General features: G+C 37.7%; 5 protein-coding genes and 4 non-coding genes across 14 annotated transcripts; 4 read left to right on the top strand and 5 right to left on the bottom strand.

The window, feature by feature from the left end:
• Nucleotides 1-68: 68 nt before the first annotated feature.
• Nucleotides 69-228, bottom strand: LOC118051539 (U1 spliceosomal RNA). Its single transcript, XR_004688050.1, has one exon. It is a non-coding gene; the product is annotated as a U1 spliceosomal RNA (small nuclear RNA).
• A 1,396-nt stretch (nt 229-1,624) lies between these two features.
• Nucleotides 1,625-1,741, bottom strand: LOC118051530 (U5 spliceosomal RNA). The gene has a single exon (XR_004688041.1). It is a non-coding gene; the product is annotated as a U5 spliceosomal RNA (small nuclear RNA).
• Nucleotides 1,742-2,972: 1,231 nt separating this feature from the next.
• Nucleotides 2,973-3,132, bottom strand: LOC118051524 (U1 spliceosomal RNA). Its single transcript, XR_004688035.1, has one exon. It is a non-coding gene; the product is annotated as a U1 spliceosomal RNA (small nuclear RNA).
• Nucleotides 3,133-3,889: 757 nt separating this feature from the next.
• On the bottom strand, nt 3,890-4,050 carry LOC118051522 (U1 spliceosomal RNA). The gene has a single exon (XR_004688033.1). It is a non-coding gene; the product is annotated as a U1 spliceosomal RNA (small nuclear RNA).
• A 1,823-nt stretch (nt 4,051-5,873) lies between these two features.
• Nucleotides 5,874-9,449, top strand: LOC118051383 (bifunctional L-3-cyanoalanine synthase/cysteine synthase D2-like). Of its 4 annotated transcripts, none has more exons than XM_035062007.2 (11): nt 5,874-5,950; nt 6,935-6,990; nt 7,091-7,200; nt 7,297-7,354; nt 7,599-7,862; nt 7,942-8,079; nt 8,170-8,221; nt 8,389-8,468; nt 8,790-8,849; nt 8,935-9,015; nt 9,097-9,449. In XM_035062007.2, the coding sequence occupies exons 2-11, from the start codon at nt 6,952-6,954 to the stop codon at nt 9,184-9,186; spliced, it is 972 nt and encodes a 323-aa protein (XP_034917898.1). In that variant the 5' UTR covers nt 5,874-5,950; nt 6,935-6,951; the 3' UTR covers nt 9,187-9,449. The 4 variants fall into 4 exon arrangements, with proteins under 4 accessions (XP_034917898.1, XP_034917900.1, XP_034917899.1 ...); XM_035062009.2 differs by having other exon boundaries at nt 5,875-5,933; XM_035062008.2 differs by lacking the exon at nt 5,874-5,950 and adding an exon at nt 5,963-6,208.
• Nucleotides 9,450-10,313: 864 nt separating this feature from the next.
• Nucleotides 10,314-14,312, top strand: LOC118051380 (cysteine synthase-like). Of its 3 annotated transcripts, XM_035061998.2 has the most exons (12): nt 10,314-10,547; nt 10,856-10,904; nt 11,048-11,100; nt 11,271-11,380; nt 11,486-11,543; nt 11,825-12,088; nt 12,168-12,305; nt 12,394-12,445; nt 12,698-12,777; nt 13,351-13,410; nt 13,814-13,894; nt 14,007-14,312. In XM_035061998.2, the coding sequence occupies exons 3-12, from the start codon at nt 11,062-11,064 to the stop codon at nt 14,097-14,099; spliced, it is 975 nt and encodes a 324-aa protein (XP_034917889.1). In that variant the 5' UTR covers nt 10,314-10,547; nt 10,856-10,904; nt 11,048-11,061; the 3' UTR covers nt 14,100-14,312. The 3 variants fall into 3 exon arrangements, with proteins under 3 accessions (XP_034917889.1, XP_034917888.1, XP_073265584.1); XM_035061997.2 differs by lacking the exon at nt 10,856-10,904 and having other exon boundaries at nt 10,315-10,547; XM_073409483.1 differs by lacking the exon at nt 10,314-10,547 and having other exon boundaries at nt 10,885-10,966; nt 11,049-11,100.
• Nucleotides 14,313-14,615: 303 nt separating this feature from the next.
• Nucleotides 14,616-16,226, bottom strand: LOC118051384 (late embryogenesis abundant protein D-34). The gene is made up of 3 exons (XM_035062011.2): nt 15,513-16,226; nt 15,037-15,330; nt 14,616-14,964 (listed from the first exon to the last, which is right to left on the bottom strand). The coding sequence occupies exons 1-3, from the start codon at nt 15,825-15,827 to the stop codon at nt 14,782-14,784; spliced, it is 792 nt and encodes a 263-aa protein (XP_034917902.1). The 5' UTR covers nt 15,828-16,226; the 3' UTR covers nt 14,616-14,781.
• Nucleotides 16,227-16,520: 294 nt separating this feature from the next.
• Nucleotides 16,521-18,437, top strand: LOC118051385 (uncharacterized). Its single transcript, XM_035062012.2, has 4 exons — nt 16,521-16,810; nt 17,117-17,205; nt 17,476-17,589; nt 17,993-18,437. Exons 1-4 carry the CDS (start codon nt 16,588-16,590, stop codon nt 18,200-18,202), a joined length of 636 nt encoding a protein of 211 aa, XP_034917903.1. The 5' UTR covers nt 16,521-16,587; the 3' UTR covers nt 18,203-18,437.
• Nucleotides 18,438-18,571: 134 nt separating this feature from the next.
• On the top strand, nt 18,572-20,832 carry LOC118051378 (aldehyde oxidase GLOX). The gene has a single exon (XM_035061992.2). The coding sequence runs from the start codon at nt 19,147-19,149 to the stop codon at nt 20,797-20,799; it is 1,653 nt and encodes a 550-aa protein (XP_034917883.1). The 5' UTR covers nt 18,572-19,146; the 3' UTR covers nt 20,800-20,832.
• The last annotated feature ends 625 nt before the right edge of the window (nt 20,833-21,457 follow it).

The following is a 21,457-nucleotide window of genomic DNA, read 5'->3' as shown; positions in this document are numbered from 1 at the left end:
TAAGACTCAGTACCAGAACAAGGTCTGATGAGAAATTTCTTAGAAAATAACTTCACATTAGAATTGAACAGGGGCCGCGACTTGCGCAGCCCCCTCTACCACAAATTTTGACGTAGGCTCTCCCTCTTGGGGAGACCTTAAGCCAGCACCCATCCTAAGTGCAGTGGATGTCACTGACCTAGGCCATGGACCTTCCTGATCGCCCATCGACCCCGTCCAGGTAAGTATGTCTCTAGTTGTGAAGGGCTTCGTATTTATACCACATGCCTTATGAGCCGCTCTGTGTTTTGTCCATGTGGGATCTGACTTTGCAAGTGGGAAAAAAAGGGAATAGATTATGGCCTTGTCCTCAACCTCTAAAACCACAATGGAGATCGATTTCAAAAAAAGAAGTATATTTGCATCCAGAACAGGTACCTGCCCTGTTTTTATTAATCAAGCTATTGTTATCCTCAGGTTTGAATGCCACGATCTCCATTTAACAAAGAGTCAGTGATATGTCCTTAAGGAGTTTTGGAAGGAGATAAACTCAATGTGAGAGCTATCTCTGTATGTATACAATCAGTATAAAATCTTGCCTTAGTTACAATATATTGTGTCTTAAAATACAAGACTATCATGTATACATAGCATGATATTAGGGATAACAAATTACTATTTTCTATTAGTCCCAGCTCCTCTATTTAAGAGGCGATGCTCCAATGGTGTTTATCAACTACGTTGTGGATGGTTGCCAAGCCAGCATTGCCGGCGAGCTAGAATGATGGAACCTTGCTCTAGTATTAAAGACTGGCATATAAATTTGTCTGCTTTAGTTATGTTTATTTCACTGTGTACTTGTCTTTTGCAATATACGGAGCACACTATTTTGCCTTGGAAATGATAGGATTGTACGTTTCTCAATCGTGTAAGATTGCATATAAAATGATCATAGACGCAGAAGAATTAACCTAGTGGCTGTACCGGTATGGGTTTAATAAAAGATCGGCTGTGATAATAGCCTGGTCAAATCTGAGCGACTTGGCGGGTTGACCTATGACTCGGACGAACCCAAATGAGACCCCTTTTTTTTTTTTTTTAAAAAAAAAAAAAAAAATGTGAGATTTGAAACTCGTTAGTATATATACTCTATATTCCTAGAAAAAAAAATAATATTTTTTTAATGTGAAATAAAAAGACTTTTAGTTTAAATATTTCAACTAAAAAAGATAACACTTTTGTATATATATTCTATGTTTCTAAGAAAAAAAATATATTTTTTCAATATAGAATAAAAAATCTTTTGATTTAAATACTTTAATTTAAAAGGATGACATAATATATTTTTAATGTGTAATTTAAAATCTTTTTGTATATATATTCTATGTTTTTATGAAAAAAATCATGTTTTTTCAATGTAGGATAAATTTTTTTTTTTAGCTTAAATACTTCAACACAAAAACTTAACATAATATCTTTTTAATATGAAATAATTTTTTCTTAAAAAATATTTTTTTAAATTTTATTGTTTACAACATATATCAGACCCAGCTACTTGGCCTGAATTTAATAAGTTTCAACTAAACATACTGTAGATAATGACCCATGGCCTGAGTTTAAGCTTTGAGCTAGGATTGTCAGGGCTCTTCTTCAAAGGAAGAGAACCCTCCAAAAATAGGCGTATGCCGCTGTCAGCGGGGAGCACACGGTATTCTTTAGTAAAAGGCGAAAGAATAGTTCGCTTTGTGCTCCCGGCACGGCTGCGTACCTTTCATATGCAGTTTGCTTAGATTCTTATACACACTTGATTCTAGCTCATTACCTTCTTCTGTGGTGTGGGATATTTCATAATCTTCTCTCCCTATATGCTCACACGCTAGGACACAAACAGACCATTTGATGATATCAAGAGCTAGAGTGGGAAATGCAAGATCAGTAAAGGATGATTTCATGAAAGTCAAACTGCTAGCAGAATTAAAGCATGTCTGATCAGTGCTTAAAACTAGTGATTTGAACACCAACGGATTTTACCCTCTATGGACTCTTATGGGTTTGATTTACACGTCCAACTTCTTCTTGCTGAACTTTCCTTCTATTAATTTCTAGGTCCTATATCGAGTGACCAAGCTAGAGACACTTTCCATTCGTGATTTGCAACCTCAGAGGCTTTCCTACAGACCCTCTTTACTAGACACCCAATACAATGGTTGTTTCTGAATGATTTGAGCAAAGTAGACATGCGTTTTTGGAAGTTTGTGAAGCATTCCATTCCAAGTTCTTGAACACAAGAATGGACCTCAAATCATGACTACTTTTTCTTCTTCTTCTTCTTATTCGGGTATAGGAATATGGACTCTTCAGGATCTTAGTTTTATCTCCTTAACTGCTAATCAATGAATGCCTCACTGACCGATTCTGTGAGAATTGTTCATAATCTGTCTTTGTATAAAAAAGCTGGGATGTTGCTTAACGTTCACCCTCCCTTTGGAACTTGATTTCACTCAAACGATGGACGTTGTTCACATTATAGAAAGCAACTGCGTTTTCTTCACTTCAGTTTTAGTCATTTTTAGCTCGATAGAAAGATAAGACAGAGCATGGCTGTCGAGTTGAAAGAGTCAAGAGCCTGGTTAGAAGCTCAGACGCTCTTTCGTTTGATAAAAAATTATTGCGTGTAAGAAGAATGTCACATATTGTTGAGGAACTAGAATTGGACAGGGGCCGCGACTTGCGCAGCCCCCTCTACCACAAATTATGACGTTGCCAACTTCATTTCACTCAGACGATAGACGTTGTTCACATTATAGAAGCAACTGCGTTTTCTTCACATCAGTTTTAGTCATTTTTAGCTCGGTAGAAAGATAAGACCAAAGCATGGCTGTCGATTTGAAAGAGTCAAGAGCCTGGTTAGAAGTTTAAACACTCTTTAGCTTGACAAAAATTTATTACGTGTAAGAAGAATATCACATAATTGCTTAGGAACTAGAATCGGACAGGGGCCGCGACTTGCGCAGCCTCCTCTACCACAAATTATAACGTAGGCTCTCCCTCTTGGGTAGACCTTGAGCCAGCACCCATCCTATGTGCAATGGACATCGCTGACCTAGGCCATGAACCTTCCTGATCGCCCATGGACCCCGTCCAGGTAAGTATGTTTCACTGTTGCTTCATGCTTTGTATTTATACGCGTAGCCCTTTTGTCTCTTCTCCTGAGAAACCATTGTGGGAGATAGAGGTCGAACAAACATCAGCCGGCCTTGAGTTCACCTCCAACAACCTTTCTACTGGTCTTGTTTTACAACATGCTATTATCATAGCTTATTCACGAACCAATTAATTTATTAATAGGAGACCGGAACTGTTTCTGTCAGTAACAAGGTTGATATATCATAGCTTCCTGTTCTGTTCTGTTGCTGGCCGTTGAGGATTTGCTCTTTGCTTTTACAAATCCTGCCTTTCAGAGTTCTATATGATCAAGAAAAGCTCCTCCATTAGGACAAGAAACTCCATGTCCCTTTATGGTAAGGCTGAACTCCGAACAACAATTGTAAGTGCCCTTCTCCGTGGAGAGAGAACCCTCCGAAAGGCCTATGTTGAACCACAGCATCTTAACACTCCCACATTTCAATACATGACCCCATTGATGGAACCAGAAACAAACAGGTAAAAAGTGCAAAAACAGTTTCAGTAAAAAAAATTCAATCAAGTTTTTCTTGCTCACTAGCTTTAGAAAGACGGTTTGATGTTATGTACTGTACAAACCTACCTAAAGAATTCTTTCCCCAACTCCTGGAGTTCATAAAGACAAAATGACCCTCAGGAACAAGCAAGCTTTCAAAGCTTTAAAAGACAAATCATATTCTCCACCAAGAACACTAATTTAGAGCTCAAATTTGATGACTTGAGTTGACAGGGGCCGCGACTTGCGCAGCCCCCTCTACCACAAATTTTGACGCAGGCTCTCCCAGCTTGGGGAGACCTTAGACTAGCACCCCTCCTAAGTGCAATGGAGGTCACTAATCTAGACCATGAGCCTTGTTGATCGCCCATTGATCCCGTCCAGGTAAGTAAGTAAAACGTGGCTTCATGTCTCCTATTTATACCCTCAACCCTTTGTCTCATCGTTTTTTTATTCGTTATGGGATATACTTGGGTGATTTGCTTCAATATCAGTTTGAATCGAATCTCATAAACCACGAGGCTGTGGCAAATGGCCTGCCATAAGCACCAACTTTCAAACTTCGCTTTAATGATCTTGAGCCATGCTGGTTTGTTGGAGTTTTGTGAGCCCTCCAAGGAAATCAAGGAACTAGAATATCAGAGGCCTTCGTTGGGATTTTCCCATGAATCGAAAACCTTTTCTTGTTTCAATAATCGATAGCAACCGATGAGGAAGTCGATCTTGAGTATGAGACAACCTTTTGAATTATATCTCTGAGGTGCTAGTGGTGCTAGCAAGCTAAATTTATTAGAAATAGGGAATCTTTTTATTAGACTGTAACTTATTTACATAGTTTATAAACATATCGCTAAACATTTCACGATGTACCGGAAAACGTCCTGTGTGCAATGAAAGTCACTAACCTAGACTATGAGCCTTCTTGATCACCCATTGATCACTTGGAGGTAAGAGTGTCCAATGTTCTCTTTCTTTTTTTTTTCTTTTTTTAGTTTAACGTGGGTGTCCGGATCAGCTTGCGTGCACCTCGACTAATCCTACGAGTCCTAAAGTTAACGACCATGTAAGCCTTCCAGTGGCCATCATATAAGCAACTCAGGGCTCGAACTTGTTCTCTCTTTTTTCTTGTTTTCCAACGTGGCGTATCATGGCAAATAATGCGAGCTTGCCTCTCCAGCAACCCTTTTTGTAACCCAGTCAAGAACCAAGTTTTCGGAGAAAGATTCAAGATGTAACAGACAGAAAAAAGATTCAAAACTTTTGTGTGAATAAAAAAAGATTGTTTATGGGAATCAAATTCAAGAACTGAGTTGTTAATGTCATGAACCATGTGAATCCTTTGTTCTGTATTGGCTGTCCGATATGATTGGACCATGTGGTCAAGGGTTGTTTTACGTAATTAAAATAAAATAATAATTAAAAAAAGAAGAAGCTAAAGCTGCTCATGCTTTCATTGTAGCCCTCTTTGCTTTTTACTGTGTAGTGAAGTAATCTTTTTGTCCCTCGTAACACAAAACTTATCATCCGGTTCTAAGGGCAAAAAGTTCTTTTCCATGGGATTAAATTTCTATGACTTCTCTTCTTTTTAGTTACATAGTAAAATTACTTAATTATATCAAAAAATAAATTAATTAAAAAGAAAGGCGAGGGGCTTTTAAGACATTTCAACATTGTTTAATAGTAAAATACTAAAATTACCCTTTGAATTAACTTTTCTATTTTATGATATTTCACCCTTAATGTTTTGATTTTGATTTTTAATTCTTAACTATTCTATCAAAATTTAATTTATTTTTAATTTTTTCATTGTATCCATGATTTTATTTGTAATTTTATTTCAGATTTAACTTTTAATGATTTGTACCAATATAATCATGCATATTTTTTCCGAGATTATATATTTTGATATATATATATTTTTTTTAATTTTTTTTTTAATTTAGTTTTAGTTATCTTCTACAACTTTTTGTTTTTTGCATTTATTATTATAAATGATTTTTAAGTTATTTAATTAAATACATTTATGAATTTTCAATTAGAATTTTTTATCTTAGATTCAAAAAGACATGTCCAATCTGAAAACGCTTACACATTCACTTTTTTGTGTTGAAAAAAGAATTTAACCGGCCCGCGACGAAATGCGGGGTATGTGGTAAAGAAGCAAAATTGACAAAAGGGCAAAATTGAATTAACTTTGAAAAATAAAAGAGCAAATGGATGATTTAAGCCAAACATTAGTCAACAGAAAAGATAGCGGTAGCAGTGGCAGTATCTGGTACAGTTCTTCTTTCTGTAAGCAGTGATTCCACTTCCATCTCGTCTCAGCTTTAGTTTACTAATTTTTTTTTTAATTGCTTAGATAAAACCTAGAAGTACATCTTGGTGGGACATCTTGCTCGTGCTATATATCTCCTCCATGTTCATTTATATTCTTGGTTTTGTTAAGCTGTCAAGTCTTGCATCATTGTACTGCTATTGATATTGGGTAGTTTGCGTTGCTTGTGCTACTGGGTTGTCAGAACCTGCATCATTGAACTGTTTCTAGTGCTGGTACTGGTTAGCTGACCTTTTGCTGGTCATTACATTGCTCCCTGTTCTGTTATTCTGTTGACTTTTGAGTTCTTGATGTTACTCTGCATAACTCTTACTCACAAGAACTTGAAACTTCGAAACTTCTTAGCTCTTGCTCTGGTTTGCACTCCATTTATGCTCCTAGTTATTGATTTTTTCAACAAAATTAACCCCCAGTGTCTGCATTATTTGACTGATTTTTTGTTGTTGGGCGTTTTATGGGTTGTTCACTTGATGATTTTTCTGTGGTTTTATTGGGAACTTTGCATACTGTTTCTTGATCCATTCCTTTACGGATTTATTTTTTTGTTTCAATAATCCATGGCAATTTTTCCATAAATCTTGGTCACCACTAGCTGTGTTGTAAGAAGTTGTTTATAGAAAAATGTGTTTGAGATTTTGCTTCTTGTGGCAACTGTGAAACTTGGTGGGTCTTAGTGAAATATCTGTTTTTTTTTTTTTTTTTTAAATCTGTGTTGATGCTTAGCTGAAGTTTTGAACATGAAAACACAGAACAAAGATCTCAAGTAATTCCTTTATTGTTTGGGAACAATTATTGCCTCTTTAAGTTTTTGTTGCTTGGAAGCAATACGAAACCATCTTTTGAGTGTGAAGTTTGAGGGGATTGCGGTATTGTTTTCAATTCTTGGACCGGTTTGTGCACAATCACTTGACGATGTGTTTATCTTGACTATTTGCATTCAGATTTTCTATAAAGGAATATGGAGGACAAGTGTGCAATCAAGAAAGATGTCACTGAAGTAAATTTCTTCTGGATTACTTGTATCACTTCTGCTTTGTCTTAATGCATAATAATGTTCTTAATGGTGAGCATCTTCCTTCTTCCGTGGTGTTATGCAGTTAATAGGAAATACTCCTATGGTATATCTCAACAATATCTTGGATGGTTGCGTAGCCTGCATTGCTGCCAAGCTTGAGATGATGGAACCTTGCTTCAGCGTTAAAGACAGGTACACAACATGCTACCTTCAGAATTCCAGTGTCTCTTTAGTCCTTGTTGTCATTAGTGAAATAAATGCAGTTGTGATTCCATTTTTAATATGCAGGATTGCATATAGTATGATCAAAGATGCGGAAGATAAGGGCTTAATTACTCCGGGGAAGGTCAGTAAACAAAGTTCTCTAAATCTGAATACATTTTTGTTGAGTTCGTTGTCCGATATCCACTCTCTACTCATTTTTAATAACACATATTGAAACCCTTATATATAGCTAATATATTGAATACTGCAAGCACATGAATGGTTGAAATCGTAGGATAATCGCCAAATAGCTAGTTCTAATTGTTGAAGATTTCTACTAAAGATTTCCCTTTTTTCTGGTTGTTTGTGTTTCAAATTGGCTGAAGACTGTCCTCATTGAACTTACAAGTGGTAACACGGGCATTGCATTAGCATCCATCGCTGCAGCCAAGGGTTACAAAGTTATCATTGTCATGCCAGCTGCAAAAAGTATAGAGAGAAGAATAGTGATGCTGGCATTTGGAGCTGAGTTGCATCTCACAGATCCAACCATGGGCTATAAGGAGGTCCTTAGAAAGGGTGAGGAGATACTAAAAGTCACACCTAATGGTTACATGCTTCATCAATTTGAAAATCCAGCCAATCCAAGGGTATTCTTCCTATCTGTATTTGTAACATGCTTTGCTGGGTCGAAAAGATTTAGGAATCACTTTATTTTCATTTATACAGATTCATTATGAAACCACCGGCCCTGAGATATGGAAAGATTCAGCTGGAAAAGTTGATGTCCTGGTTGCTGGGATAGGGACGGGTGGTACAGTAACTGGAGCAGGGAAATTTCTTAAGGAGAGAAAACCGGAGATTAAGGTTTTCTTCCGGGGAGTGTGTGTGTGTGTGTGAAGAGCAGGTATCTGTCCTATAATCTCATTGCATGACTTTCTTTCATTTCACATCTAGGTCTATGGTGTAGAACCAGCAGAAAGTGCAGTCCTTAATGGAGAAAAACCTGGTAATTTCTGAATTGCTCCATGCTTTAAACTGTTAATTCTTTCTTGAGATGGCGTGATTAAAATTCTGTTACTATATCAATTTTCATGTAAGCCTGTCCAAAACTTGCAAAGTTCTCGTGATTTGATTGCATCCTGAATGGCTGCATTGTTTTCTTTTTCGTCACAGGTGCACATCTGATTCAAGGACTTGGCGCTGGCATTGTTCCTCCTGTTTTGGATATTGGCCTCCTCGATGAAGTTATCAAAGTAAAACCATTTCCTTTCAATTGATAACTATTAAAATTATCTGCTTGAAATGCCATTCCTTTGGCTGCGCTTGTAATTTGAATTGAATGCTAATGGCGAGACCATGAGAAGAAAACATGAAAGAAAATTGTAATAATTTTTGTAAATAAGGTTTTCCATCTCGGTCCTCAATTAATAATTGGGTACAGGATAGACAAGCAAACACTGGGTCTAATTGAGGTGGTTGGAGGTCCAGTAGAATGGACATAAGAGGGTAATCTTTTTGACATTTATTTAGGAATCGTGTTACTAAACTTACATGGTGCTGCTATCACACATTAGGTATCGAGTGATGAAGCTATTGAGACAACCAAGCTGATTGCTTTGAAAGAAGGTTTGCTGGTATGTCCTAAACTTTCTTCAAGATTCCTTTTCATGGACATCATGTTTCTCTGTTTACGATAAAAACCTGCCCTTCTCCATGTAGGTGGGAATATCATCCGGTGCCGCAACAGCTGCTGCTATAAAGTTGGCCAAGAGACAGGAAAATGCTGGGAAACTCATCGTGGTAAGTCAGATGGGCTTGCTTCAAGTGGCATTTAGAAGGCACTGTAAATCTACTAATGCCATTTATTTTCTTGCCAATCAGGTGGTTTTTGCTAGTGCCGGGGAGCGATATATTTCCTCGAAGCTGTTTGATTCCATCAGGCATGAGGCAGAAACAATGACCTTTGATTAAGGTCTTGCTGATTTTTCTACGGGGGACCTAGTTAAACTATTGGATTTTTTGCACAATTCCTTCTTGGAAGAACGTAATTCACACTGATGCTGGACTCGTATGGGTAGGGGCTGTGCAACACAGGCCTGATTCCTTCAAAATTGTACCTCCTCCATGCAACATATGAATGCTTCATGGAGGAATGCTTCAAGCATAAGACTCTTAATAGACTTGATGTCAACTGTCTTGAAATTTTAAGATTGTAGAACTCTTGCTTTTCAACCTGAGATGGCTACAGCGTGATAGATTTGAAACCAAAATGCAGCACCTTAAACCAACAGCATCTGTGCGATTTTGTGCCTCTTGTCTGGTTTCTGTAACCTATTGAGCATGGATATTATGCCCACATTGAAGACAAACTCTCTATATTCCCTTTTTCTCTCCAACTGCAGAATAATATGATAACTAGTGGTAATAAAAAGCGGCCATGCAGCAGTCATATTAACAGTGGAGATGGAAAACACCGGCTTGGAGCTGACAGTGACCTAAATGAAGAGTAGCACAAGGACAAGAGAGGAGGACCTGACTACTTACTACTTGCCTCCCTAAATATCTCGAGGTTCATGATAGAGACACAAGATATATTACAAGGTACAAAATAGCTGTTTGACAAGGTAAGATGGTATTCTGTGGATATCAAAATAGAAGAAGAATTTGGAGATATTGCCCTTGGGATAGGTCGAGAGGAACGAGGAAGTGGTTTATCATGAACAATTCCAAACAAACTACGTTGTTTTCTTCTAAACCTATTAATATTTTATTATTTTCTTGACCTTACAAAGGCAAGTGAAGAAGAAAAGAACAAAGAAAAAATGAATATATGCATAATCAACTACTGCAAAATACTAAAAAAAATACATGTAAGCATCCTAAAAGTCCAGTACGCCACTTCGAATCAAGAAAACACGTGAACTGTTCAAAAGAAAAAGACAATCTCTTGTATGTGGATGTGTGAATGTATGTATCTATATATTTTTAATTAAAAAATACTTTAAAAAACATGTTATATCCACCAGATGCTGTTTAAAGTTGGAAGTCCTTTGTTTTATCCTAATAAATAAACAAATAACATGCTTAGACCTTTTGTGGTTGTCAATAGACGTGGTGTTGTTGTCAATTACTGGCAATGGAAAGTTTGACATTTCTCTACTGCTGATATCGGTGCTTGACACAAGGGGGGTTCGACACTATTTTGACTGGATCAAAATCTACAATTTTTATGATTTCTGTACTGGGTATTTGACATTTCAAAGTTATTTCGCTGTTTCGTCCTCCTTTTTCACACTCACAAGGATATCATTTGACTTTTGAAGGCCCTTTGGGTAGGTTTTTCTTCAACTCTGCATCCCTTTCAAGCTTACTAGATTTCTAAAATCCCTTAGGCTAGGACATAACTTTCCCTTTTGACATTGACTAAAAGCTTTTGGTGATTACAAGTATCTATCTAGTAATTAGAGTAATTCCAGTATTGTGTGCTTCCTTTCTATGAATCTTTTTGTGAAGTCTTATACTGTCAAGAGATATATCCATTTAGTGATTAGTTTTATACATGATAGCGAAATTGCCTGGTTAATTTTCTGGTTTACCACCTTATTAAAATGTTCTGTTGTTTGCTTAACTGTGTTCTTAGGTCCTAAATTCCAGCTTTTTTACTGCCTTGTAAAACTAATTAATAACAGGTACTTACAAGCCAGAAGTCTGCCTTTATAGAACTGATTGAAGAGATCATTTTGATGAGAGGAATGTTTGTGACTGTTAAGTTTTTAAATTTTTTTGTCTTGCATATTTTCTTCAATCTCACATTTTTTTTATCTGTATCCAGGTTGTGTAGGAAAAATGGAGGAAAATTGTGCAATTAAGAAAGATGTCACTGAGGTCATTTTTCTTCTTGATTACTTTACACTTCTGGTGTTTCCTTTTTTAGGTTAAATAACAATGATCTTAATTTCAGTTTGTTTAATTTCTTTACTAGTTTGGATGATTGTTGTTGTTGTTGTTGTTGTTGTTAGTGTGTTTCCTTTCTGATTTCTGAAGTGTTTCTGTAGTTAATAGGAAATACCCCGATGGTATATCTCAACAATGTTGTGGATGGCTGCGTAGCCCGCATTGCCGCCAAGCTAGAAATGATGGAACCTCTTTCCAGTGTTAAAGACAGGCATGCGACTTGTTCCCTTAAGTTTCTATTTACTGGTTTTATTTTTTTATTCTGATATCTTGTATTGGACTCAGCTCATTTCATTAATCATTTTTTGACATGTAGGATTGGACATAGCATGATCAAAGATGCAGAAGATAAGGGCCTTATTACGCCAGGCAAGGTTAGTTGTAGAGTCCTCCATAGCTAATTAGCTATAGATGTTTTGTAAGAATTGTGATATACTACTAGAGTCCATTTCAAGTCCATGATGTAAGGTAACCTCACATCAGACCTATCTAGATTTCTGAAATATTGAGAATGGATGTTTGTGGAATTTTACTCCTTTAAGTGATGTGTGCTTACACGTGAATGGTTTGGATAGGTGATCGCTATATTTTGAATTTTGAAACTTACAATTTTCCCTAACCCTTTTCTGGCCATGTACCATCAAATTCGTTGCAGACTGTGCTCATTGAGCCTACCAGTGGTAACACTGGCATTGCAGTAGCATTTATTGCTGCAGTGAAGGGATACAAGGCTATCCTTGTAATGCCAGCGACAATGAGTCTCGAGAGAAGAATTGTGCTGAGAGCTTTAGGAGCCGAGGTGTGCCTCACAGATCCAGCCAAGGGCTTTCAAGGGGTTCTTGACAAGTCTGATGAGGTTTTAAATAATACTCCCAATGGCTATATGCTTCGGCAATTTGAAAATCCTGCCAATCCACAGGTATTCTCTGCGACAACATCTTGTGGTGGGAAATGGATACTGGAATGCTGCATCTCTAAGTTTGTTATCTTTTGAGCAGATCCATTATGAAACCACAGGCCCAGAAATATGGAAGGACTCGATAGGGAAAGTCGATGCATTTGTTGCTGGTATAGGGACCGGTGGTACAGTAACTGGAGCTGGGAAATTCCTTAAAGAGAAGAATCCAGAGATTAAGGTAGTCTTCTGTTTGGTTTGTGAGAGATAGACCAAGATAACATGGTGACTGGCTATGTTAATGATACTTTTCACTTGTTTATGTCTAGGTCTATGGTGTAGAACCAACAGAAAGTGCAGTCCTGAATGGAGGAAAACCCGGTGGGAACTCTTTATGTCATTCTCGATTTTATAGCTATTTAAAACTGCACAAGGAAACTTGTAATTCAGATTTTCACAAATTTACTGTTTCTGTATTTAAAAGAAGAGGAAGCATAAATTGATTACCAAACTAGATGTTCACTGTTGATCATGGAGATGTGCTGCTGATCTGATTGCATTTTAACTTTTAACTAAGATTTTAATATCCACAAATGTTGACCTTAATTACTGACGTATTTTCACATGTGAAAGGTTCACATCAGATCCAAGGAATCGGTGCTGGTGTTGTCCCTCCTGTATTGGATGTTGACTTACTTGATGAAGTTGTTCAAGTAAGTATAAAATCCCTTCTTATTCCACTTTCACTAAATTGAACATGCATAATCATCTGCTTGAGCTGCAGTCTTGTTATATCCTTTTTCGATGTTCAAGAATTAGTTTACCCGGAGAACTATCGAAAATCCCATTCTAGGTTTGACCTTGGCAGATCCCTTTCTATGGAGCACAATGTTTTTCTTTCGCCTTGCGTGCATGTCTTTACCAGGTTCATGATCCCGACCCAGAGTGGCTATGCAACCCCACAACTTTAATATTGGAGTAGTTTCTTGGTCATTCAGACATCACAGTTTGATGCTTATTTGACTGTAATTCTTGTGCGTTTCAGGACCTTTAAAGAATAATATAAATCATATCTTGAGATCTCACCTAACAGTTTAAATTATTGGGTTGAGATGGTTTTTTGACATTAAGGACTAATCTAAACAGGAGTTTCTTTCTTTGGGGAACTCTTTTTTCTGGTTTTAGTTTTCTTTTTCTGATATTATAGAAGAGGAGAAACTCTCTTAAAACAAAAACGATATGAGCATATTACTTTCATTAACTTCAGCGTTGCTTGGACTCTTTAGGTGTCAAGTGAGGAAGCCATTGAAACTGCTAAACTGCTTGCCTTGAAGGAAGGTTTGCTGGTAAGTCAACAAGTACTATCTCATTTGTGTTGTTGTTTTGTATGAGGACAAAAGGCAAAGGGCTCTCAATCATTCTCTGCAATTTCTCAGTGATTTATTGGCTCACACTAACACTGCAGAGTACATAGCTTATATAGGCTTGATAAGAAAATTCTGGTCATGACAGTACACGGCAGGTCGACCCTGGACCCGGGGCTGGAACCAGGCTGGGTTGAAGAAAAAACCCGGTGTGACCCGGCGGGTTGACCGGCGACCCGGTTGAACAAGTTTAATACTTATCATTGATGGTCTTCAAAAATGACAGTCCCTTTTCTATTATCACAAGAGATTTTGCATTCTGTCCACCTTGCTTTCACCTTATGATACAGATTATGAAATTGTTTTTATCTCTTTTCCCACACAGGTAGGGATTTCATCTGGTGCTGCAGCGGCGGCGGCAATAAAGGTGGCAAAGAGGCCAGAAAATGCTGGGAAACTCATCGTCGTAAGTGTGATTTTCTTCTTTAAATTTGGCACTTGAATTGCCTTGTAATTTAGTATCACACACACCAAATCCAATACCTTCTACTTAGTCATGCATTTTGTTTTTCATGCAGGTGATTTTCCCCAGCGCCGGCGAGCGCTATTTGTCTTCTGTGCTGTTTGATTCCGTTAGGGAAGAGGCAGAAAAGATGACCTATGATACTTGAGATGCTACACAAATTTTGGAGAACACTAATAAATAAAGACAAATGTTGTTAACAAATTCCGTTAGGGAAGAGGCAGAAAAGATGACCTATGATTAGTTTATTGCCTTATTTAATCTGTCCTCTCGGGCCTTCGCTGCTCTGTACCTTGAAATAAATTCTTTCATCCTCTTAAATGATTGCCTATCAAGAATAATTTTACGACTTAATTTTTTTTTTTTGGCTTTAGCGATCCTAATCACAATTGAAAATCATGACCTAATTTACTCGAGGATCTGCGCTCTTCAAGGGGTGCTAAATCCTCGTCTGCAAAAGAATTAAGAGAGTTCCAAGATTCAAGAGATCAATGGGACACAATTTTGCTATGGCATTTAGTCTCTTTCGCCACTGATCATTTTAAGACAGAACGCTGATCATTCAGTAATGCTGCTCATATCGTTTTGATGATGATTTAGTGTTCCTCAGTTCATGTAATGTCTCGAAAAGACAGAAGGACATGGGAGATAGCGAGAACAGAGAGAGGGAGAACTTATTAATGATCCGTTCCTTTCTTTATCCCAGACGCAATCATGCAGAAACATACAGTGCAGAAGGTAACAAAACTTGACTCTCAAGTAATTTATTTCATAGCCTATCAGAAATAACAGACACGCATGATTATACCAAAAAATAAATCTCTAGCTACTTAAGATTCTTTCTTATTTTTCGTGTTATTCTGCTGGTTGAGCCTTGCAGCAGCAGCCACAGAAGCAGCCACACCAGCAGGATGTGTAGTCAAGAGTGGATCGTTCCTCATTTCTGCTCCTGTCACCCCTTCAGCATCTTTTCTCGTCGCCGGCTTATCTGCTGGTAACTTTGAAGTTGCATCCTGCAACAAATTTTATGTTATTGGGGCTCCCTTAATCACACTAAGCTAATTGTCATTTGTTTATGCACTTACTGCTAGAACATCTGACAGTTTTGTCTTGTCCTCGTCCTTCGTCATTCTTGCATTGATGGTTGCTGCTGACTGGGCCGCGGCTGCAACTCCACCGGGAGTAATGGTTGTCCGGCCAGTGGCTCTTACTTCAGCTGCTTGGATTGCCGCTGCATCACTCCATTCAACAGGCTTCTGCCCACATGATAGGGCAGTGGCTTCAAGTGCTTCACCAATTGTGATCCCAGCATCAACCTGTTGGAATACGGGTGGTGGTGACTGCACTAATGGAGCCCTTTGATCGAAGTCCCTAACAGTCTGTTAATTATATATATAAAAAATAATATTAATAAATCACTGATAATTAATATATCAGCACTGATTTAATTTCATTCTTGAAATTATAGAAACTACGGGCAAAATGAAATCACAATTACGAAATATCCTCTGTGTTCTATTCAAATACAAGGAAGATAAAAAAGAGAAAGCAAAAAACCAACCTGACCACCAATTGCTTCTGTTATTATACGCCTCCCAGGCATCTCAGTCTCAGTGACACTCACTCCCTGATAGTTAGCAACATCATTGACATCACTGTGACCAACAAACCCAGCTCTCTCATTTCTCATAGCAGCAGATTGCATCATTGAGGCGGCACCGCCTCTCTGAATCTGCCCCATCAATGCATTCTCTGCTGTCTGCATCATTGCAGCATCTCTTGGTGCCACTGGCTTCTCAGCAAGCTCACCTTCCACAGAAAACACATCTCCATACTTGATGGGTTCTTGAGGCCTTTGTTGCTGTCCTTGGCTCATTTTCTATATGATTAATTGGTACTTTGTGTTGTGTTGAAGGTTTGTAATAATTAAGGTTTCTTCCTTCCCTTGTTTCTTGTTCATTCAGGCAACTGTAATGAAGGGCCATGCTATACGTTCTTGAGAGCAAGCAAGATTTGGACACGTTTAGTTATGAAGTGAAACGTGGAGAGATTTGGAGAGACATCTTCATGTTACAGAAACACTTGGCTGATCTTGAGATGATTTGCTAAATCCCATGTGCTTGTTCTGGACAGAAATGTATGGAGGTGACAAGAGACACATGGCATTTACGTGCAAAGATGATGACCCGGTCCAGCAGGTAATATTCTAGGCTACCATGGTGATGCTTGGTTAAACAATTAGATCATAGGGAAATAATAACTGTATTTTTGAAGTGTAATTTGATGATAAATGGTGAAGTACTAGAAATCCGAGTAGTTTAGCGACAGAGTTTTTGGATTGTATAATTGATTAATTAATTTATCCTAACAATTTTATTTATTTATTTTAATTAACAAGATTGATAATTTATACTTAGTGTTTATTAGGTTAAGATAATCTGTATCTAATATTTGTAAAATATCTCTATTAGTATAGGTGGGAATTCTCTTATACTTAAATAAGTATAATTGCTTATGTATTAATGCATTTAAATCTTGATAAAGAACAACTATATCTTCGAAACCAAACAAGCCCCTTCTTTCCTAATTAAAGCCTTGGAAAAGAAATTAGGGTTTTACACAAACAACGATCTACAATGGAGAGCAGCAGCAGCTTAACTGGAGGATTTGGCCAAATTGGGTCCTCAAAACAACTAACAGCAGATTCAATTTCTCAATTCAGAGAAGGAATTTGTTTAATTCTTTCTAAATGGTCAGCTTTGCAACTCGCCGTTGAAAACGAATGGGGTGGCCGCGGGTCTGGCCTATTAGCTGAGCAACTCGCCTCTGATATCCTCTCTTGGTTCACTCAGTCTAAAGGTAGTAAACTCGGTCCTCAATCACATGGAAAGTTTTTATCTTTTTTCGTTTCATTTTAGTGACAATTAGACTCGAATTTCTGCGATTTGCGATCTTGATTGCCAAAATTTTTTTATTTTTTTTTATTTTTTGGATGATCAGCTGAGTAAAATTGGACGAAATTTGTCAAAAGTTTGTAACTTTAATTGAATTGACAAGTTTTTAGGCTTTTTTTTTATTCGTCTTTACTTTGATGTAACTGTTGTAATGAATGGCAATTGATTAGTTCTATTTCTGATGTTACTTCTCTTAAAACCTGAGGTGCAGAGCCGCTTTTTATTGATGATTTGGAAGGCATCTTGGATGAAGCTATGCTTTCTCTGAATACCATGATTGAGGATGGCAGCATTGAAGAGGTAATCCCTTATTCTTTATAGCACTGCAGTCTTCTTCTTCTTTTAAGTACATGCATTGTTATGGTGAGTAAAATGGTTGCAGATGATTCTTCAAAAACTCACCCATATAGGTCCAACTGCCTTTGATAATGGTTTTGTTTGTTCTGGTACCAATTTAATGAAGCTTGAACCATGTAGGGTTATTTTGCAGGGGCAACGAATTTCTTTGCATTCTCTTTTCTTAAATGAAACTGGTTTTGTATATGAAGGAAGAAATTTTTATATTTTCAGGTAGCAGAAAAATTAATGATTATGCATGAAGAATGTTTAGAAGGCAATTATAGTTCTATTCAGAAATTGAGGGAAGCAGGTCCTAGAACAAGAGCTCATCAACATGTCAAGCAGGTAATTATGGTGTGAATTCTGCATCTGCAAGGTTTATGTTCTGAAATGAAAATAGTGTCTTGTTTGCTTCGGGAAATATCCCACAAGTGAATAGATTTCATTTTGCTGTCCCATACTCCATACTTATAGCGTCAAGGAGGATACTGTGGAATCCAGCTTCTAGTTGATGAACAAATTAAAATTCACTGTGGCTGTGCAAAAGTGCTGCTCGTTTATTTAGTTTCCTCTGTGGTGCCTAGCAGTCCATAAAAATGCTGCCTCATTCTGGTATTTGCTAAGAGGGAGATCATTACAAGGAAATTGGATATTGACAAGTATCACTAATTACATGCAAGAACAAAATTATAATGATTTTCATTAGCTTTTTTTTCTCTCTTAATTGTTATTTCCTATTTTTTCATAGGCTGTGGACAGTGATGATGATTCTGAGGACAGCGGCAAGGATGATAAAATGGGTGATGATGAATCGAACATGATGGTGGATGAACCAGAATTCCAATCGAAGATGAATCCAGTAAACAGGCCAGTCAATGAGCCAAGGGCCAAGGAGGCTCAATCAGAAGATGGATGGACAGTTGTTTCATCTAGGCGAAACAAGGATAAAAGGAATTAGGCTGAATTGTTGTGTAGTTTACCTTTTTTGGTTTCGGTTTCTCCCCTGCTTTCCCTTCAACACAATACCTGTTTCTACTGGCAATTTTGGTTTGGTTTTGCCTGGTTGGATTGAGTTGTGGCTTGCTAGAATACGATGAGCCAATGGTTGAATTTCTTAGTATTATGATGTTATATTATGGTGGTCGAGTCCCATCAAACACCATTCAATGTGAGGCTTTGGATTTTATGGTTGACTTCTGTGTCAAACTTGCATTATCATGACTCCTCATGCAATGGATCCTTGGAAGATCTGTAAAATAACCGGGGCTCTGTTTCTGTTTGATTATCGCAAATCACCTGCTTACAATCAATTCTATTATGTCTGAGTTGTTTTTTTTTTTTTTTCTTTAAAATAAAATGACAATACTTTAGTATCGTTTCTTTTACTCTACAAAGAAATTGGCTCGACTCACGGCAAGTCACGGGCCATCAATCTAATAGTAAACTAGATGCAATTTCTTTGTTTTAAAACTTAACCCAACCTGGTGGGTTAATCTATAACCGAGTGACCCCAGTCTAGACTAAATAAAAATAGAAGTAGAATTGATTTAGTGTGATCTAATAAATTAATTTTTTATATATTTTTTTTTATTGATTTTTTTAAAATTTTATTAATATTCAATATTGTGTTTATTAAAGATTAAGTATCCTTTTTTCCTTGCTAATTTGATACATGCAAATAACACAGTTCTTGGCCATACCATTCAAGAGACACAACCTCTTGGTTCGTGCGACTCGTGAGGCCGTCCCCAGATTATTTTCCTTTGTTAATTCCCTGTTCTTGGTGCAAAATTAATTAGCACACAAGGTTAGTTAGTGTGTAGCTCACTTTGATCAACTCCATTGCAACCTACTTCCTGTCTTACTCACACTGTAGTGTCAACCAGAGCCATTCCACCCACAATGTCTCTTAACATGATCAAATTCCTCCTACTTTCACCCTCTTTCTTCATCTTTTACCCTTCAGTAGTCATATCCCAGACCAGGCCTTCATCTGATGGCAGCCATGGGAGATGGAATCTTTTGTCTGAAAGTGTGGGCATCTCAGCTATGCACATGCAGCTTCTGCATGACAACAAAGTTGTAATTTATGATCGCACAGATTTTGGCCCCTCCAACATCTCCCTCCCCGGTGGCCTCTGCCGTGTTGACCCCGACGACGAAGCCCTTAAAATAGATTGCACTGCACACTCCATCCTTTACGATACTATCACTGACACCTACCGTCCCCTAATGGTCCAAACAGACACTTGGTGCTCTTCTGGTGCAGTTCTACCCAATGGAACCCTAGTCCAGACTGGGGGTTTCCATGATGGTGACAATGTAACACGCATGTTTACTCCATGCACAAATGACTCGTGTGATTGGGTTGAGTTCCCGGAGTATTTATCAAGAAGAAGATGGTATGCAACTAATCAAATCTTGCATGATGGTCGAATTATCATTATTGGCGGTCGTAGGGAATTTAACTACGAGTTCTTCCCTCGCTCTTCTCCTCGTCGAACTTTTCAGCTCAGTTTTCTAAGGGAAACTAGGGAGGGTGATGTTGAGAACAATCTCTATCCGTTCGTCCACCTCTTACCAGATGGGAACTTGTTCATCTTTGCTAATACAAGATCGATATTGTTTGATTACAATCAGAACCGTGTGGTTCGAGAGTTTCCCAGCATCCCAGGAGGCGACCCTCGCAATTATCCTAGTACTGGATCATCAGTTCTCTTGCCTTTAGATGAGAATGAATACAGAATTGACCCTGAAGTTTTGGTTTGCGGAGGAGCACCAAGTGGTGCATTCCAGCTAGCTGCACGTGGAACCTTTGTTCGAGCGACTCCCACATGTGGACGACTCAGGGTCACTGATCAAAACGCGAGCTGGGTCATGGAAACCATGCCAATTCCACGAGCAATGGGCGATATGCTACTTCTTCCGACCGGCGATGTTATTATAATCAACGGTGTTCAATTAGGCACTGCTGGATGGGAACTTGGACGCCTGCCGGCAACAAGACCAGTCATCTACCATCCATCCCATCCGTCTGACCAGCGGTTCTCAGTCATGCCACCATCACCACGTCCAAGAATGTATCATTCAGCTGCAATTCTCCTCGCTGATGGCCGTGTTCTTGTCGGTGGCGGCAACCCTCATATTTACTATAACTTCACCAACGTAGTGTACCCAACAGACTTGAGCCTGGAGACCTTTTCACCACCCTATTTATCACCTGATTACGCATCAGTAAGACCTGTGATCTTGTCCGTAGATGAGACTATAAGTCGGGGGCAGAGATTTTTGGTGAGTTTCTCTGTGGAAGAGTATTTAACACAAAGCGTATTATCAGTAAGAATAATTGCGCCATCTTTTACTACACACTCATTTTCCATGAATCAAAGGATGGTGGTGCTGAAGATTGATGACATTATATATGATGATACATCATCATATACTTCGAGTGTTTTTGGGCCATCGTCATCTGAGATTGCTCCACCAGGGTACTATATGCTGTATGTTGTGCATTCTGGTATACCTAGTTCTGGTGTGTGGGTTAGGATACAGTGATGGGGTTGGAGGGTTGAGTTAAATTAGTCTTTTATTTGTCAAAGAATCATCTTAATCTAATAGTTTAAGTTGTTAGATGAGGTCCCAGAATATAATTTATATTGTTCTCTAATATACCCCTTCAAGTGAAAGCTCTTTGGGCTTAAAACTTGCATAAATCCACATTGTCTTATGCTTAATTTTTATCAAATAAATAAGAATGGTGAAATTCAAACTCGTGACCGCTTGATCATCAAGATTCTGATACCATGTCAAATAATCTTCTCAACCTAATAACTTAAACTGTTAGGTGATATTTCGGGATGTGATTTATATTATTTTCTAATACCATTTTTATTTGGAATTACTCAAAATAATTAATATTTTTTTTTTGTTAAAACTTGGAATTTGCAATCACGCGATAAATCAAAGCTATATATCTATTGTGTGATGTTTTCTTTGTTTAATTTTCTTGGGCTGGGCCGGATTTTTTTGCCATTGTTGGGCTTAATCTAGGATTTGATTCATTTTCTCCTCTAGCCTAGGTTAAGTTTCCAACTTAAGCCTTTTAAATGAAATAAATTTTCTTCTTTTTTTCATTGAACCAGACACTTCAATTACCTAATTTCTATTAATATATATATATATATATATATATATATATTTAAAACGTATTTTT

The sequence above is a fragment of the Populus alba genome, chromosome 5 (assembly GCF_005239225.2).
Source record: "Populus alba chromosome 5, ASM523922v2, whole genome shotgun sequence".
NCBI classification, from domain to species: domain Eukaryota; kingdom Viridiplantae; phylum Streptophyta; class Magnoliopsida; order Malpighiales; family Salicaceae; genus Populus; species Populus alba.
This window is presented reverse-complemented; position numbering and strand designations above follow the sequence as displayed.

What these genes read in the sequence shown, in the direction of transcription:
- LOC118051383 (XM_035062007.2), top strand. Translation starts at nt 6,952, where the DNA reads ATGGAGGACAAGTGTGCAATCAAGAAAGATGTCACTGAA. An exon ending in AAAATCCAGCCAATCCAAGG is followed by an intron (nt 7,863 to 7,941) that starts GTATTCTTCCTA and finishes TCATTTATACAG; the next exon opens with ATTCATTATGAAACCACCGG. An exon ending in ATGCTGGGAAACTCATCGTG is followed by an intron (nt 9,016 to 9,096) that starts GTAAGTCAGATG and finishes CTTGCCAATCAG; the next exon opens with GTGGTTTTTGCTAGTGCCGG.
- LOC118051380 (XM_073409483.1), top strand. An exon ending in TTAAGAAAGATGTCACTGAG is followed by an intron (nt 11,101 to 11,270) that starts GTCATTTTTCTT and finishes GTGTTTCTGTAG; the next exon opens with TTAATAGGAAATACCCCGAT. An exon ending in ATGCTGGGAAACTCATCGTC is followed by an intron (nt 13,895 to 14,006) that starts GTAAGTGTGATT and finishes TTTTTCATGCAG; the next exon opens with GTGATTTTCCCCAGCGCCGG.
- LOC118051384 (XM_035062011.2), bottom strand. Translation starts at nt 15,827, where the DNA reads ATGAGCCAAGGACAGCAACAAAGGCCTCAAGAACCCATCAAGTATGGA. An exon ending in CAGAAGCAATTGGTGGTCAG is followed by an intron (nt 15,331 to 15,512) that starts GTTGGTTTTTTG and finishes TATAATTAACAG; the next exon opens with ACTGTTAGGGACTTCGATCA. An exon ending in AACTGTCAGATGTTCTAGCA is followed by an intron (nt 14,965 to 15,036) that starts GTAAGTGCATAA and finishes AATTTGTTGCAG; the next exon opens with GATGCAACTTCAAAGTTACC.
- LOC118051385 (XM_035062012.2), top strand. Translation starts at nt 16,588, where the DNA reads ATGGAGAGCAGCAGCAGCTTAACTGGAGGATTTGGCCAAATTGGGTCC. An exon ending in AGGATGGCAGCATTGAAGAG is followed by an intron (nt 17,206 to 17,475) that starts GTAATCCCTTAT and finishes TTATATTTTCAG; the next exon opens with GTAGCAGAAAAATTAATGAT. An exon ending in CTCATCAACATGTCAAGCAG is followed by an intron (nt 17,590 to 17,992) that starts GTAATTATGGTG and finishes ATTTTTTCATAG; the next exon opens with GCTGTGGACAGTGATGATGA.
- LOC118051378 (XM_035061992.2), top strand. Translation starts at nt 19,147, where the DNA reads ATGTCTCTTAACATGATCAAATTCCTCCTACTTTCACCCTCTTTCTTC.